The sequence below is a fragment of the Myzus persicae genome, unplaced genomic scaffold (genome assembly GCF_001856785.1).
Source record: "Myzus persicae strain clone G006 unplaced genomic scaffold, MPER_G0061.0, whole genome shotgun sequence".
Classification (NCBI taxonomy): domain Eukaryota; kingdom Metazoa; phylum Arthropoda; class Insecta; order Hemiptera; family Aphididae; genus Myzus; species Myzus persicae.
This window is the reverse complement of record NW_019102520.1, coordinates 690,086-709,597: the sequence shown is the minus strand read 5'-3', so window position 1 is coordinate 709,597 and position 19,512 is coordinate 690,086. Positions and strand designations below refer to the sequence as shown.

At 28.6% G+C, this 19,512-nt stretch overlaps 2 protein-coding genes across 4 annotated transcripts in view; both read left to right on the top strand.

Moving 5' to 3' along the window:
- LOC111032364 (lachesin-like) overlaps positions 1 to 19,512 on the top strand; it is a 103,491-nt gene that overhangs the window by 2,258 nt on the left and 81,721 nt on the right. The window lies entirely within an intron of this gene.
- LOC111032366 lies at positions 3,469 to 4,107 on the top strand. The gene has a single exon (XM_022312661.1). It carries the CDS (start codon positions 3,741 to 3,743, stop codon positions 4,089 to 4,091), a length of 351 nt encoding a protein of 116 aa, XP_022168353.1. The 5' UTR covers positions 3,469 to 3,740; the 3' UTR covers positions 4,092 to 4,107.

Genomic DNA, 19,512 nt, shown 5'->3' with positions numbered 1-19,512 from the left:
CATATCGTGCTTATTCGACACGTTACCACAGTAACCAAACTTAAAAGTTTTCAACTTTTGGCCACGTGGTTGACGATTTTTATAATGAATGTACATACGTATATAGCAACAATGAGATTTTGATAACACCTGACCATGTTGATGAAACGCATAAAGAACGCAGTGAAACGCTATAAGCCTATAAATATAAGGTGTTTCATTTAAGTGCTTAACTCATTATTTTGAAAAATCACCATGAAGATACAAATTTAATAGACTACATAACACTAGACCTAGTTTAATTCTTTAATTGATCAGAAATAATTTAGTAGTACATTTTAATACACTCAAATGTAAAATTATGTAAGGATAACAAAAATTAAATTGGTCGAACAGCATTATATTTTTAATTACCTAAATTTTTTAATATCATACAAAATTATTAATGTAGAATATAATATTTATTATATAAAACAATAAATTGTTAATGGATTGACGGGTGTAAATGTTTAATTAGGCACTTATATAACAATTGTATATAGTTTTCAAATTTAAAGATTTATGATATTGTGTTTTGTGATTCACTATTTAGTATTTAAACAGCCAGATTATATGTTAATATTGGTGCAATATTTATGAAACGGTGTATTTATTTATTCCACTTCGTAATACTTAATATAAATGGTAATATATAATATTATGGTAATATGTAATATTATTTTTCAAATAACACAAATTATCAGATTTGATTTATATAAACGTAAAAAAAAATTATTGGTAATTAGAATGAAAGGCTACTTAATTTTCTTTTTATTAAACAAATATTTAAGATTAAAATATACTGCAAAAAACTGTTAGTATAAAATGATTTCCATATTGTATTGGGACTAAAGCTTTATTCTTATAATATTTAGTTATGCATTTTGTAATCACTATTTGTTTGTGTTTCACGTGTCGTATTTAGGAAATACACAAATGAATAATATTTTGAACAATTATGATGATATAGTATATAATGTATATCAATATAATATGTAGTTGTTATTATTTAATATATTGTAAACAAATAAAAAATAAAATTATAATTCATAGTTTTAGAGTTTGACGAGGGTAAGTATTTTATATTATGATTGCCGGTTGGTTTATTCTATAGGGTTTTCCCATACACCTAATATATTATATAAAATAGTGTTTTAATTGTCCTACCATTTAATATACATAAGAAACCATATCATATTGTTTCATGTTTGTATGCTTATATTTTGAAACAGTTGTATTTATAAAATACTATAATATAAATTAATTGTTGTACGCTACTTTTTCAGTAGGTATTAATTAATTGTATTTAATATTACCACACAAAAGTTTATTTTAGTTAAATTTACTGAACATTGTTTGTCATTATATTTAAATAAAATAATATTACAGTTATATTTACCTATATGTAAATAAGTAAGTTTAAAAAGATGTAACCTAGAGCACTGTAAAGTATAAACATTTATTTTAATTATTTTGAGCAAATTAAAAGGTTTTGTATAAAATATTTGATTTTTTTTTTTAATTAAGAATATAAAAATCCTACTTATAAATAAGTTAAAAAATGTATACAAATTATTCTTATATGTTCAATTATAAATATTATGAAGCAAATAGATAAAATAAATTTAAATAATAATTTACAAATCCATATTAAAATATATTTTAAACTACTTAATTTACACGTTTTTTAGTTTTAGAACTTATAAAATGTCAACCTTTGTGATTCGTTTGTTGTATAATGTACGTTTATTATAATTTCAATTATATATTATCAGGACTCTGGAATTTTAGATTATACCAGAAAATGAATTATCCCCAGTAGTAAGAAATATAGGTATATCACTCTTCAAAAACTATCAAGTGGTCACTGGTTTTCTTTTTTATTTACTTTTAAGGTGTAGCAGTACCATACAGTGTCACTCGGTATCTATTGCGTTCGTCATTTTCCCAACAGTGCATTAAAATATGGAAGTTGTTGTGGTACCACATTGGTTTCATATAAAGGGTTAAATCAGTTGTTTTAACATTGTATACTGACAGGTGAAAACCACTAGTTGCGTCTTTAAACTTTAAATGATATTATAACACGCAAAGAAAATTTATGAAGTGAAAAACAAGCACTTGTTCTATTAATAAGAGAAAAAAAGTTAATACCGTTGTTATTGTTTTAGATAAGCTTAAAATGTATAAATATATTGTTAAATATGAAATTCTGTAGTTCTGTATATGGAATGAATTAGTTGCAATAATAATGAAGTATATATAAGAAAAAAATAGGTCTTTAATTGATTTAAAAAAAAAGATATCTTTGTGATGATATATTGATGATTAACACACAACCTGCTGGACCCTGGACCTTCTTACAAAAATACGTCCTTTTTGAAAATGTTTTCACATATATCTATATAGATTATTTTAAATAAAAGTCGTTATCTTAAAGTCACATATTCTGATTTCGACAATAGCCTAATAATCTGTTCTTCTATTAACTAATTATTATACATTTTCTATCACGATTTTAAACGCCTCCTTTTGTGATGGTTTTGCTTTTTAAAAATAATTTTTATCGTTTACTTTTGTAAATAGTTACTAAATATTTCATATTTTACAATTTAAAAAAAAAAATAATAGACAGCATTTTAAATATAATTTTACAACAGATTTTTTTTGTTAAATTCGTTTGAATAATTATTTTTTTGAAGGGTATTTTGTGCTTAAAACATAGTAAACATCGTATCGTTTTAAATGCAGTAAGTTGGCAAACAAACGAGGGAAAGGAGAAATCGTTTTGAAATCCTATGTTTGCATGACCTCACTTGGATTCTCGTGATGGCAACCAATCATGTTATACCTTGTCACTATTAATTCACTTATGTTCAGATATGGTGTGCCTACTTTTGATGGAAAGGGGAGAAATAATAAAATGAATAAGGTTAAAAAAAACCATACACGTCTATTATAATAAAACATATACACACACATACATAATATGTGACCTTTCTGCGATATCGCCAAAATACCTCGTCTATTTGTTTAAATTGTTACCGTGACATAACACATATACACATTTTTTTGGCAGGATTTTTGTATTTGAATAATACATAAACAAAGAAAAACGCCAGAAGACAGTTTTAAAGAAGGGACAATAAATGTACAATAAATAAGGCAATAAAATGAATGATTTAAAAATTTCACAGTTAGATGCTTTTTTCTCTTTATTTTGCAATATTTCTTTGTAATTTTTACTTATTTCATCCTAGGAAACATAGTACTATGAATTGTACCTATTATACAAATAATAACCATAGGGTTGTTTAAAGATTAGTTTTTTATAAAAAATAAAGTAGGTAACATTGACAGTTGAAAATATTAGTAATTAATATATAATATCGTTTTAAAATGTTTTAAATTGTTGTATTATGTATACTCTGTGTTTGGTGTATATATTTTGGTATTTATACTTTATTTAAAATTGTTTGAAGATATTTTTTTTTAAATCACTTTAATCTAGGTATTTGCAATACCTATCTGATAAACAAAACAGAGGGTTACTTTAAATAATGATATTTACTTGTTCGAATATTATAAACTCTGAAATATAATATAAATACTGGCATAGTAATATCGTTATTACGTTTTTATATATATATTTTTGTCATATTACATATGTTTAAACCTTAGTAACGTAAATTGAACAAATAATATTTTTAATCAATATAAAAATGAATGCCAAGAATAATAAGTTGAATTTTATGCGTTTAGGCAAAAGTTTAGAGTCTTCATTATACCCATCTTTGGTCCGTGTGCTTAGTGAGGCACATAAAGCGGATGCTATAAGTTATAATCATAAGTTTCAAAAAATTTTCATGAATAGACTAGCTGAAGATTTATGGTATAATAATCCGTTGTATCCAGAACGCGAAAGGACATCGGTTTGTAGTATGCCGTTTGCTGTGGTTAGTAATGACTTATTACAAACATCACATACATTTTCTTGGGGTATATCACGAGATCAAGCGGCTACTATTATACAGGTTACATATTGTATTCAGTTTTTAGTTTATAAGTCTTAAATTAAAATCTGCATTAAGGCTTAAGCAAATAACAGTTATAAAATTAAAATTAATTATATAAACAAATTACGAAAATAATATACCTTATTATTTTCAAATCGTATATTAACAAAGTCTATGAAATTCGAAGTTTGTATGAAACTAATACAAAACTATTTAAAATTAGTTGTAAATTTTTAAATGTTAATCGAACTTACATATAAACAATATCTTTTTTTCTGATAACAAATAATAACTACTCAAGATATTTGAATAATTTTTACTAGAAATATTGTTGATAAATACTAAATAAGGTAAAAATCTTAATCATAATTAACATTTAATATATTATAATATAGGTAACTCAAAATACAAAAATGTTTGTATAATAAGAGCCAGGAAGGTATAATAAATTATAGTAACTAAACAAAACTACGTAGTATTGTATCAGGGAAAATTTAGTTTGTTTCTAACTAAATAATATTGTTTTGGAATATTTATACTTGTATGTTTGCCAGAAAAGAATTATTACAAAAGGAAAAATAATAAACAAATTCATAAACAATACGCCAATAGCACATTATAATTATATTTTATTTTTGTTTGGCGTAGAATAATTGATTAATTTTCGAATTCATTTTTCACTTTTTCTCTAAAGTCAAATTTATCAAAAGAATGATAAACTGTTTTTTCAGTCAGCGTATCGTGCACATATAGTCCGGATACAGCCTGACGTGGCGGAAATGAGGGCTTTCTGGCGAGCTCTGACGACCAAAGGCCGCAAGTAGACGTGTTGAAGTAGTGGCTTTTGCCTTTTGTCAACTACTCCAATCAAAAAGAATGAATTTAACTGTGAAATTTTTTTTAGCTATTATAATGTTTTGTACACATAACGCAACAATGTTTTCGATTTTTCGAATCATTACCGTCGACATGCAAGTAATATATATCTCCCCTTGGTATACTACGAAAAATATTATCATTTTTTTTTTGTCTAAAGTTTTTGCTGATTCTCCCTTTCGACTGAATGTATGGTTTTCCCCTTTAGATATTATGTTGACCTTTTATTTTCATTCACTGAACTACCAATAGGTCTTACAACAATAACGGTCACTCGGGACTCCAAAGGTGTATCATTGCACAAGGACAGTGTAGATGATTCGTTATACCTATGTTCATTGTCCATAGAGTGTAATATAGCATATTATAGTCAATAGAACATAACATAATAATGTAATTTTATATTAAAAACGTTACCAAAAACTTAAAATTATAATAAGCATAAATGCATAATAATAATAGTAAAAAAAATATAAGTAAAAATCGTATAAAAAAACAAATTTATACAAAAAAAGATTCTTGATATTATAATCAAATAATCGAACAACGATTTATTGGTAATTTATTACTAAACATCTTAGATAGTCAGATCTTGCTCAATCGGTTAAACATATCTGGGTTTCTCGGAAAACCTTAATTTTACCATCAAACTACTCCCTTATATAATTGTATTATTGCACAATAAATAATTTAACCTATATTTTAATTTTTAATTTCACCCTCTAACCTAACCTGAAAAAAAAATTATTGTAATATTCATTTTTAAATCTTCTATTAATACATTATTATTGAGTATTTGTCTTTAACACTCATGTTTGCATCTCACTTAGACAGATTTACATACAAAACAACTAACTGAAACCATACATTTTATTTTATTTTGGTAACATTAATTTATTGTTTTGTTTAGTAATTCAAATTTTGTATGGGTACTTAAAGTTATTGTGAGACAATCATCAACAAAATAATATGCCAGTTACTCAGTTGAAATACGATTGATGTTTATAAGTAATCAAGACTACTTTTTTTTTATTTCAGTTACCATTTTTAGTATGGATTATGAACAATTTCTAAAAAAACTATACTAATTTCATATAAAAACACCAAGTGCAATTGACCCATTTTTATATTATAGTTATAAACACATTATTTTGCAAAATAAAAATGAGTTTGTTTTAAATAATTTTTTCACAAATCAATAAATGTTTTGATATTATATAGTCTTATAATTTTAATAACAAGTAAATTATTTATTAGTTTTGAATTTTATTGTTAATTAATGTTCTTAATTCAAGTAGGTAATATATTTTACTTGTTTCCAAAGAGTAAAATATACTTATTAAAATTAGTTATTTTACTGTTTTATTTTCTTTCACACGAATTGTATGGAATTTAGTTATTAATTAATAAAAATAATAAAATACAATTTCGAACCGAACAAATCAAACAGTTTGTAACTATCTACACATAGAATTTTATAACCATGTTATGTTATTATTACGCCATGTATGGCGATTATATTGATCATGTACAGTCAAATATATTGGGTTAATATAAAATTATAAACACTCTTCAACAAGCTTAATTATTCTTCTACGCAGTTATAGTAGGTAGGTGCATAGGTACTTACATATTACTATAGATATTTAAAATTAAATGCATTATATATACTTATATATATATATATACGCTACTTAGAAGTTGAATTATGTTTGTTTATTATCGTATGTTTTCTCTCACATATTATATAATATTATGGCGGACGGTGTTAAATTGATATTAATTACATGTTTCACGAGTGTGTATGTCTATCTTATTGTGTATCTCATATAAGATAGATTGGCATTAGGTTGCAGTATCGTATATAGGATTTAATTTCAGGTGGGGAGGGGGGGGGTTGAAACTAAACACTCCGCCCTGTATACACCACTGTTAGGTTATGTGTATTAACTCTGGTATTAACCACGTGATGGATTAACATAAAATAGTATAATAATGTGCATTTTAAACTAATATATAAAAAACAATAATTCATGGTTTTTATAGTATCAAATCTAAAAAAATAAAAAAATACAGAATTCTCGCGATTTCAATCTGAGGTAAATGCAATAGTGTAATAATATTGACGGGCATTACAGGGAGTGGTATAAATATATAATGTTAGACGATTATATATGCGAGACGCGAGTTCCACGGATTTTGGGTAAACAACAAAACGTCAAATGGCGGTGCGTGAGCGGTGTAGTCAGCGGTCGTCGTCGGGAAGGAGAGGACACGCCGCCGTCACGCGACATCGGTGTAATAATTTGGCGGTAGGGGCGGCTTAGCCTTTCGTGGCAATTAACCCTAAATCGCATTATACATCCACCTACCCTCTCAACCAACCACCCTCGTCACCACGTCCGGCATAGTATATATCTATATTGTATTTACATGTCGGCTCGAGTGCTGCCGTAACAAATCATCTCGTCCACTGTACCAATTCCTTCCTTAGACTCGACGCACTCGAGCCAATTTTTTCTATTTTTCATTCGTAGTATTACCATTGAAACATAAAATCTTCTCTTGAATTGGCGAAAGCTTGTTATTATAAATGATGGTAATGATGGTGTCCGTGAAATATAAATACCTGAGTGTAAATATGGTTTTCAAATTATAATTTATTACATCTATCTACAACTTGGAGAATTATTCTGACCGTGGGTAAAGGATTTAGTGGGTTATGTTAATTTTTTAATCGCCGAGAATTCGTGGAAATAGCTGTATTCCTACATGATTAAAAACCTGTTAACATTAAAATTGTTTAACAAAAACCGACTAAATTTAATTAAGCTAATCGTCCGTGATATAATCACAACTTGCTGCAAAACTAATTTTTTGATAAATACATACGTTTATACAATATATTCAGGTATTCTATTACAATATTGATAATAATAATATTCAGATTTTGATCCTGCCTCTCATTTAGTTTTAAACGGACACAGATTTTTTCGTTGTTTTGAGTTTTTTTTTTTTACTCTGGCAATGTATCTATAATAATATATAATATATATATAATCGATTAAGTAAGACGACGAGCTCACATTTTGGTACGGTTCTCATTACACATTTGTTTATATTGATTAAACGTAGATGATTCAATCCCAATAGTTTGAAATTTGAAATTTCTCATTTCTATTCTTACTGTAAGAATTTACGAGAAAGTAATAATTAATTACGCTGGTCAAAATATTTTAGCTTTTTTACTTTTTAATTAATTAAAATTAATTTGCATTTTAAATACTCTAAAATATATGTGATTGGTATTGATTTTCTTTATGAAATTGTTAATTTTATCTTGCTATTATTCAGAAAGTAGTATTTAAACGTATAGTGGATAATTTCAGCAAAACTGTTCAGTACACCATTACCTTTATTAAACTTAGTTATCCTTCATTCACTCAGACTCATTTACATTTTTTAAAAAATAATTTAATTTTTATAAATAATTATATTTGAAGTTGAAATGAGTCAAACAATTTTTGACCAATTTATAAAAAAGTGTATTGTTAACTATTCAGTAACTTAATTTAATTTAATATTGTAAGTAGGTTTAGTTAAGTATAATATTATAAGGTGTACTTCCTAGTTTCTACTAATTTAAAGTGAAAAAATGTCGATTTATCAATTATTATGTAGTTTGTATCTCTTATTGTTTTCAAAAAAAAAAAAAATTTGAAAGTTATAAAAATTATTTAAAAGTTTTTTATGAGTAACTTTTACTATCTTTCTATTGGTAATCATATATTATTAAACCGGTGCCCGATAGTATACTCAATAAGGTTTGTCAGTGGTATTGAAAAAATCTTGTGAATTATGAATAGTTGATAGAAAGTTCTAGTGTAATATGAATTTAATTGATTCAAAGGTTTAACAAAAAAGACATTTATACTGTGGTATTTAAAATTATTCACGTTCAGTGATTTCCGCTTGGGATTAATAGGTAATAATATATTATGTTTATATTTTATTATGTGCATAATATTGGCCGTACACCAACTATAGTTATCGAATCATTGAAATAAAAAATCTTCCTGTCGCTGACTGCCAATAGACAAACCACATCATTTATAATGTATTTTTATTTTTGAATTCTTCGGTAACATTATAAATCCGGATTCACATTATTTCGTTAAATCGGACATAATTTTTTCATATTAGAAAGGTGTAATTAAATGGTATTTATTATGCGTCGATCGATGCGAAGACCAGCCGTATATGGCACAAATTAGCGTCCTGGATGGGGTTTCGAGACGAATAAAAGCAGAACGTCCTGAAGGTGCGTTACCGGTGCTCGGAAATTCGTTTTCACGGTTGGCTGACATTTTTTAATCGAATTAAGCTCGTTGCCTTTTTTCGGCGGGTTTCGTATATAATAGTCGCTGGCGGCGGCGTCGTATACAGCGAGAGTGGTTGGTCCTCTTCCACTTTGGAGTTGCGTGAAATTTCTCGCCCGACAACACTCCGACAGTGTTTTCAGTGGCAGCGGTGGCGGTGGTTTTTGGCAAATAATATTTTTGTTCCGGCGGCGAGAGAGGGACGCGGCGGCGGCGACGGTGGTGCCAAAGCGGTTCGGTAGGGGTCGTATAAAGTTATATAGGGTGGAAAACTACACAGACAGACGCCAAGACGGACATTAAAAACGACGTCCCCTCGCCGCCGCGACCGACAAGAATGATTCGCCCACGCTCGTACAACGCCGTCGCCACCACCACGATGGTGTGCCGCCGTGCAGGGATGAATCACGGTTGAAAAATATTCGTCGATATCTCGTAAGAGATGAGCTTGTATATTGTTATTAATGTTGAGTGCGCAGAAAGTATATAATATATTATTTTATTATTATAGTAACCGAAAGTCAAACGTCGCTAGATCGCGTCATAACAGTAATTTCGTAATTTTCACTATCATCGAATATAATATAATATTATTGGTATTAATAATTGTATTATCAAATTTTCCGATTTATGTACATCATTATTTTATATTATAGCTTTAGTACTATAACTATAATAGTACTGCTATTAGTTACTATATTTACGATTTTGTTTTTTGAACTGAACTGTACACTCCATACTTCTCGTTGATTCGTTAAACGAACACAGTTTGTAACATCTCTGTATAATGTAATACTGCATGTCTAGTCTCGTTGAATTGATATTGATCTCATTTTTGCTACACAATATTTCGTAATGTTCAGGGGAATAAACTATTATGATTAATTTACGCTTTATTCAGTACAATATTATAATATATGATACAATGCGCTGTGTATTATGGTTTGAAACGTTCGACGATGACGTGCTTCACCGCTGACTGTTCTTTGATCACGGGATTCGTATATACACATGAGTGTGTGTGTGTGTGTGTGTGTGTGTGTGTGTATTTGTTTTTGGTACGTGCCATGTTTTGGGCAATGTTCGATTATGTGTTTTATACTGCAGCGATGCTTTATTGTTGTTACTCGTTTTGTGTAAGTTCGTACACACGAGTCTTTGTTTATTTGAAACAATTGTTGGAGGGAGGCGCGTGTGCGGTGTGCGCCGTTTCTATATATAATATTTGCTGTGCATTTAGTTTGCAGGCCACATTAGGAGAGGATAACTGTTTCTTGATCTGATTTTTTAGCATTGTTTTTACTGTGTATGTATTTATAGAAACATTAAATTATAAAAAAATATCATAGGTATTAACCATTAGGTATTACTTTTAAGTATACTATTTACTATAAAATCAAAAGTACAATGATGTATCAAAAATAATTTATGTATGTTATAACTTACTATTTTATAACTCTTTTTCTAATTTCTAATGAATATTTTTGATTCTGAGCTAGTGGAGTGATAAATATATTGGTTTTATAATGATGTGTGTTTTTTTATTTTCTGCCTGAAGACACTAATTATATAGGTAGTAGAAAAAAATGCTTCGAATTTCCACTTCGAGGGTGGTTTCTGGGTAATACATTCGATATAGTTTGTGCTTAGGATTGGGGGGGGGGGGGTCAAAAGTTAAAAATTCCCAGTTCTTCCTCAGTACTAGGTACATAAGAAGTTAAACATTTTAAAGTAGGTACTTGAGTTTTTGTGCTAAAATTATATTTACTCGGGCTTAAATACTTGTTGGCCTTAACCTGTTGAAATTTGGCACACATTTGGGATAAGTTATATGTAATGTTTATTTATTACAGCTTGTTCTTATACAACTTATTTATTTTATATTTTATGTATATACTTTTGAATGTATACTCGTTGTTATTGTATAATTTTACAAACATATTCTTGTGACAAATTTGTTTCTTTGTTAATTTACTGTAACTATAATTAATATAGATTTTATTTTATTGACATTTTATATTGCATTTTCAGTAACTTTCGACAATAATGGTAATGCGAAAGGCATTATTTAATATAATATTCTAAATATTTTAATTATTTATTAATTTTACTAACATTTTAATTTATACTTGTAATAACATTATTTGGGTTTAAATAATTAAAGTACTTATAAACAACTATTATCATATTGTTACGGCTTGAATGAATAACATTATGCAATTAAATTAAGCTTTAAAGTCTAGAAAATCCTGTATCTTGAACTTTTACTAGCTCGAAGAATGTAACGGTTATGGTGTATTACCTGTAGGGTACCAAAATTATCCGTGACACGGTTCATTGGATAATTATCTAACGATCCACGAAATCGTTGCTTTTTACAAATAGGGTGATTCATCGAAAGATACTTTTTATTCTTTAGGAAAATTAACAACATTTTATTTTCGACACCACATAAATACTTCTACTTTAATGGATACGCCGTGTTTGTTTTTATTGTGTAATGTTTGATTACTATACAGTTGGATTAAATACTTTTTTTTGTTGTTATTTTTGTAATTAATTTCAGGTAAAATGTAAATATATAAAAACCATTTTCTCACATAGCTAAATTTGAATTGTTAGTTGTCGTTTATAATATTCGATGCACAAATAGTGTTTATTAAAACATATTAATTTTCGTCTAATGTAGTAAAATAAGTTTAAATGTTTGAAAATAAATTGTTATTCTTTTTAACAATTATATGAGAAAAATATTAGGTGGCTAATAGGTTTACTGATTTTATGTGTAAAAATGTAAAATTGTAACTTCTACATCAAGATAGTAATTCTATAAAATACCAAAAATCATGTTTGTGCAATTTTTTATTTTTTTATTGTTGGCCTTTCAGCACCGATAACTGTCATAGTGGAAATGGTCATCATTAGCATTTTGTCGGTTTCCTATCCGGGAGCTTGTGACGATGTTTGACTGCAGCGCACATTAGTGACTGCAGCAGGGCCGGATTAAGATTTTTGTCGCCCGTAGGCTGAAATAAATTTACCGCCTAATTAGGCATTGATATTTTACCAATATCTCAACGTAGTTTTTGGGTCACACCAAAAAAAAAATTTGCCGCCCTAGGCTTTAGCCTACTCAGCCTAAGCGGTAATACGGCCCTGGACTGCAGTCAACCAACGTGTCACATCAGATGCCAGTATGTATAATGTATTACATAAAATGGATCTTACGAGTAATTGCACTTGTGTACAGCCGTATAGGATTATTATTGTTGGGCACTCGGGTTAATCTAATAGACAATAAATAACAACATGATGAGACCTATTGAGAGTTAGATTTACGGTGGGAAATAAAGTATATATACGAGTTGTTAAACAGTTTTCCTTACTATAAGTACAGTTTTTAAGAGACTATATCTATTTTATTCGCTTATGTAGTATGTTTATATAAGAACTCTTTTTTTGAAGACAGAGCAGGTATGTTTTATTTATAAGCTCGTACTATTTGTTCCAAGCACTAGGTTCTATAATAATTAATAATGTCTTATATATTAACTTAAAATATATAAGCCAAAAATTATTATTTGTTATAGTATGTTAATAAATATTATCGTTAACATTAGGCCTCCGTTTGTATAAAACGGAGGTATGTACTTATATGTTTCTGTGTGCTTAAAGTAATTGCCGTCATTTGTGTCTGTAATATTCCCAACGACGGACTAGGTTAGGTACTTACTACTCGGAAAGATGATATTATCAACGCCATGAATATTCATTTCGTAGACAAGACGGTTTTTTGTATAGACAAGTGATGGAACTAATATTGTGTACTACAGATTTACATAGGTCGTGCCTTACGTCGATACCAGCGTCGTGTGTACGGTTTACACCAGATCGTGTCTCACACTGCACACCGCGTGGGATACACACGAAGTATTCATATACGGGGTAGGTATATACGGTTTAATCAAAATTAAAAATAAAACCTTCAACCCCCTTGTATACTTTATACAGCGGTATGTTAGGGTTTTAAGAATATTGTAAACACGCGGGGAAAATAACATATAAGACAATGTTTGTATATACTCTGGAGCGACGTCGGAAATAACTAGGGGGAGCGAAAACGGTTATAGCGCGTGCACCACGATGACAGCCATGGCCGTAGTCTGTCGATGCACATTAGTTTTACTCGAGGAACCGATCATTTCTTCTGCACTTAACCCTCCTCTTCATCTCGCTCGTATACACACACATATGATATATATATTATACGCGCGTATATGTTTTCGTGCAAGTCAGATTAAATGACTACATTGAAACGACCGGCGGCGGCGACTCGCGACTATGGACAATAAAGTTGTGCTTGTTTAGTTTAACTCATTAGTTTCGTTCGAATGTACATGGGTAGGGGGACGTTGTATGACTTATATATATATATATATATATGTGATCGTATTGATTTTGGCGATGACGGCGACAAAGGCAGTGACGGGCACGAAGACTGTAAGGACCCGGTCCACGCGTACGAACACAGTCATAGCCGACGACGACGAGCGTTCGTTGATTGTCGTCGCATCGTCGTTCAGTTCTTTTCGAACGATTTCTTTTTCCCCCTCGTCTCGTCTGATAAAAGTTAATTGTGTACCACTAGAAATTTGTCTACCGAGGGGTCGCTGCTCGTGAGATGGACACACATAAATCACTGTCGATATATTGCGCGCTTAACGGTAGTATGGACTAAGGAACAAGAAAAACACGTGTCACGCGCTTTATTACAGTGTGGGGTTATATTATTATCATAATATGATTAGGCGCAGTGATCTGTTATGGCGCCTTCACCCAAATATAATAACATAGTAATATAATATATAATATATATGTGTATTATTATTTATTCATATTCTTCAGAGAATTGGAATACTGACGTAGCAGTAACACTAACAATAGTATAAATTATTCGAATAAACGTTTTCGAGATGTTCTGTCTATTCGTTGCAGTGACAACAACTCCTTTTATGTGTTAACTCTGCAACTATTATTAATAACCTTGCCACAATAAATTAGTCCATGATAATTGATAATGTTAATTAATATATACAACCTATTCTTGCGGTTGATTCAAATATTATTGTCGTAATAATTATGTACTTCGTATAGTCATAAGTCATAACCCATTACAATTTAAACATTAAATTATTGTTTATTTTAATTTTTAGTTAATGTGTAGGTATATAAAATGGTTTATTAATTTTGATAGTTTCATGGAATTTTGCAACAAAAACAGTTTTGTGTTTCGACTATAAATAGTGCTACGAACTGTTATTAAGTTGTCTGAAAAATAATATTATTTACGAGCTGCCCCACTTATCTATTTGGTTGCTATTTGAAAATGTTAATAACTATTTACCAACATTTTTCAACGAAGACAACATTTTATTTATAGATAATTAAAAATAAATTGTACTTATACTTATTTAAACAAATTTCAACTTATTTTTAAATGTTAAATATAAATCTTCATTCAGATTTGTTTTAGATTCTAAGCTTAGCGTATATATACCTATATTAATTGTTTTTTATGTCAACATCGATTGTTTAACCTGTTAATCGTAGACACTTGAAATGTTCACTAAATTTATAAATAAGAATTTTTTAGTTATGCTACAATTTTAGATGTTATTGGTATATTTATAGACATTTAAAATGTTGTACTTTAAATTTTTTTTTCTTTAAATATTGATAAAACAATGTTCATGCTAGGATATTAAAAGATACGCCCTATTAATAATAATAATATATGATATGATATTATTTAGTAATTTAATTTAATGTAATGTTATGCAAATTCAATGAACTTCTTATGTAAATAATGTAATACCAGTAATAACGACGCAGTCGATGCTTTAAAAAAATTAAAAAAATTGTTATAATTGTAATATGCTTTACATTTGGCCAAAACTAGTTCAACCTATACTGTAATGTAATATAAATAAAATATCCTTAGAAATAGAAGCTGATAGACTGTCTTCCTTTAGAATTGGTTTTCCAATGATTGATCATAGAATTGAAATTTAACAAATTCATTATAGTGACATTATTCGATGACCAGATAGACTCTAAATCTACTACACAGCAGTTATAATAAATTGAATTTACAAAAAAAAAAATAGTAGTTATAAGTTCAATTTAGATAGTTGAGTATGTGTATACAATTTTAAAATAATTGTATTAAAATAAAATGCTTGATGTTTAATTTTTTATTTCCTCAAAAATATAAATTTTTAGTTTTTAACAATGTTTTATTTTTCAAAACTGTTATATGAAATAAGAGAGAGGTGTTCATTTCCATATTTTGACCATTGGTATAGAATCAATAAAAATAATAAAAGTTCATGAGCATAATATATATATAGTCTGCACATGAGCCATATACCATATACGATATACCGAGTGAATCACCAAGCATGCTCACCCCTATTTTTCTTTAATCATGTATTTAATCAAATTCTGATTTTTGGTGATTTTCTGTTTAAGGATTTTAATTTAAAATATTTTGATCAGTACTTTGATATACTATGTCATTTAAAGGAGTGTTGCATGGTAATATAAACTTATTTTTTTCTAATGAGAATCACCCTTCTCTGCTGTAAATTATGAAGTACATACTATATATGATTACTTTGATAATATTGATGCATATACATCGAGTATCTATTTGGAATAATGTGACTTTTAAGTAAAAAAATAAAAATAATAATTTTTAAAATTCTAAAATCAGAATTTGAATAAATGCGTTATTATACAGAATAAAAGTAGGTTGAGCATGCTATATGTTGGTTACGCTATATTGTAATTAAAAATATAAGAATGTATATAAATATGCGATAACACCAAAATAATGGGGTTTTTAGGCTTATTTAATTAAAATAAATAAAAACCATATTATGTAAATATGTATGTTATTTTATGCTATTTTACATTGTATATCAATATAATGTTTATTTATATTACAATATAGTTGATAGAATTCTGATTAAAATACATTATTTCATATTTGGAAGTTTTAGTAATACTATTAGAAATCCATATTAGAGATAATTTGTTATACTAATAATTTTTTTTTTAATAGTTCAGTTTTTAAAAATAAATTAGAAACTATTAACAATGCTGCAAGAAAAAAGTATTTAAAAATGTTTATTAAGAAACGTGTATATATTAATTAAACGGATTTTCGTGTTACAAAAAGTCGTAAAAAGTTGATTTAGTTAGCAAGTTCTATTATGTGAGTATATAGTGTTTTAATAACAGTAAATTTGTTGTTACTGCTTGAATTTCTTTTTTGTTTTTTTTTTATTTAAATAGGAAAGTATTTTGTATAAATAATTCAAAATATTCTGACTAAAACTTTTTATTTGGTTTAGTTAAAAAGTTGGTTAGAATATTAATTATTAAATCACAATATAGATTAACTAAGGTATTTAAATATATATGAAATAAAAGGAAGACTATTGGGATAGATTAATGGAAATGTCAATATCTTGAGTATAAGTTAGAAACCGCTAAGCGGAGTATATCTTTGGGGGTAGGTAACTATAACAAAGTTTCGACGAATAAAAACTTTTAAAACTTGATGAATAATAATTTATTTTATACAATAGTTTTTTAGAATAATTTTAGCTTTGGAAAACATTGTTATGTATCAAAATATATACGCCAATAGTAATGAAATAAGTTTCATAAGACAACAATACATTTACTAATCAGTAATCACTATAACCTATAATATTCTCTAGTAAATTTATCAACAGTTAAACTCTGAGTCCATTGTTATTATGTACAAGTTATATTTCCGATAAAGTATAAAATAACTTTTTTCGGGTTTTTAAGTAAGAAAAATGATTTAACTGTTAAAAGAATAATTCATTATTTTTATTGGAAACGAAATAAAATCGAATGAAAAACATTTTAGGTGGGTACGTAATTTAGTTGTTTGTATTTAAAATGTTATACTTTAATTGCTTAGTGTGGTATTTCTTATAATTTATTTGTGCCACAGCATGTGGCTATGATTTGTGGTCATGAATGAAAAAAAAAACAGTTATTACCCCTATTGTTTGGTAGAGTTAAATACCAAGAAAAGCGAAATTGAATTTTAAATATTGAGTTTTTTTAAAGAGTTTGATGACATAAAGCTCTTGAAGCCAAACACTCTATAGTTCCCCGAATAAAACATCTAGAAAATAAAAAAATAAACGCCGTCAAATCGTGTGCACATCCATCAAATCGGTCACCCATATTTTCATTCGAATCTTTTGTAAAGTTGAACTAAAAAGAAAAAAAAATACGAAACCTTTGTAATGTATATGTGTGTGTATATATTTTTTTCATTCGAATTACACGTCATACACGCACACTTGAATACTCTTACAGGATCCAATTTAGGCGGCGCATTTAAAGAAATGGAAATGATTGCATTTAAAAAAAAAAACCGTAGTGTTTTCTTTACAATGTAATTTGTCCGCCAGCGAAAAACGAATATACGCGTATTGCTCAGAATGCTCAGATAGTGAGTGTGTGTGGCTGCAACAATTTGTTTACGTTTGCCGCACGGGTCTATCGTTAGCTGCCGCCGCCGCCGCCGCCGCCGCCGCGTATATAAGAACAGGGTAGTTGTCGACGGCGTGGTGGCGGAGAGCCTTGTAATCTTTTCCAAGAGGTTTCCTTATTACATATCTCTCCATTCCCTCCTGCGCACACCCCCACCCGCAACTCCCTCACCAACCTACCACAAGCGAACTATTTTTTTTCCACGACGTCCCTCGACAAAGCCATTGTTTTTATTATGACGATAAAACATCGCTACAATATCCAATGCGGGAAGTGGCGGCGGCTGTGGTGGTAGGGCTATAGCTAGGCCAAGCGAAAAGAACCCAGTCATTCGGATTATGCATTATACAGGATAAACTATCGTAATTTTTTTCTTTCCAAACACCCCTCACCCCACTCTCACACTAGCGCGTAGGTACCTCGTTTTCATCGTCGTCGAGTAGTAAGTCGTGTGTCATCGTTTCCGTTTTTCGCCGTTTTACCACATATACGCATGCGCATGTATATAATATATTACTATACATGTTATAACGGTGTTTTTGTCAGACATTGTCTATATAATATTTTTTTCGCAGGACGCAATATTACATCATTTCTCGCTAACGTGCGCCGACCGAAAACTAATATGTTTGAAAAACGTTTGGCTTCAATATACATTCTATGTTACACATATATATATATATACATAAAATGTATTAAGAAATGATGTGTCTTGCTGTTCGATCGTCGTAATAAAACAATCGCAACAATCGTATATATATATTATGCAATATGCATATTGCATTTGATTTGATGCTGAATGTAGGGCAAAATATAAATTATATTGGTTAGATTGTACGTCTCGTAAGTCGTAATACGATTCAAATATAATGGAATACTCATGTGCAGCATAACAATAATTGTACACGATGTATCGATACTTTGAGGATATTAACATAATATTAGGTGTACAAAGTACATATTCCCCAATAAGTATTATTATCGATATTTCTTAAACTTTTTGATACAATTTATACATATTACTAACGTCCAATACACGTGTCGTAAATCATAATGTTTTGTAAGCCAGTATATTATTGTCAATGTTCTAAGTTGTCACGTTGTTCTGTATTAATGTAATGTAAGAAAATCTGTCCTCGATGATCAATCAAATCTAAAACTTTTGTTCGTTTGCACATATTGTGATATAATTATTATAAAAATTAAGTTATTTAAGTCTTAAATTTCGCATGGTGATTATATACTTATTCGATCTAATTATAAAATAATTGCATACCATTTTGACGAAATTACGTAAAATAGGTACCTACATTTTTAAATAAAATCCATCGTATAGTTATTAGCATATTGAGTATAAAAATTGGTGAAATGTGCACATATTTCATTAGAAAATTGATGTCCCAAAAACCAAATAGGCTTGCCAAGCAATATAATATGTGCAAGACATGTATATATTATATAGGCAGGTATTCTTAAAAATGTATTCGAGTTTAAAAAAAAATTATATAACCTAAATTTATATTACTGAGTAAGTGTATAGTGTCTATAAATAAATATCGTGGAAGTATTATATGCTTTTTTCAAGTTGTTTTTTTACTCTTAATTAAAAAGAATCTTGT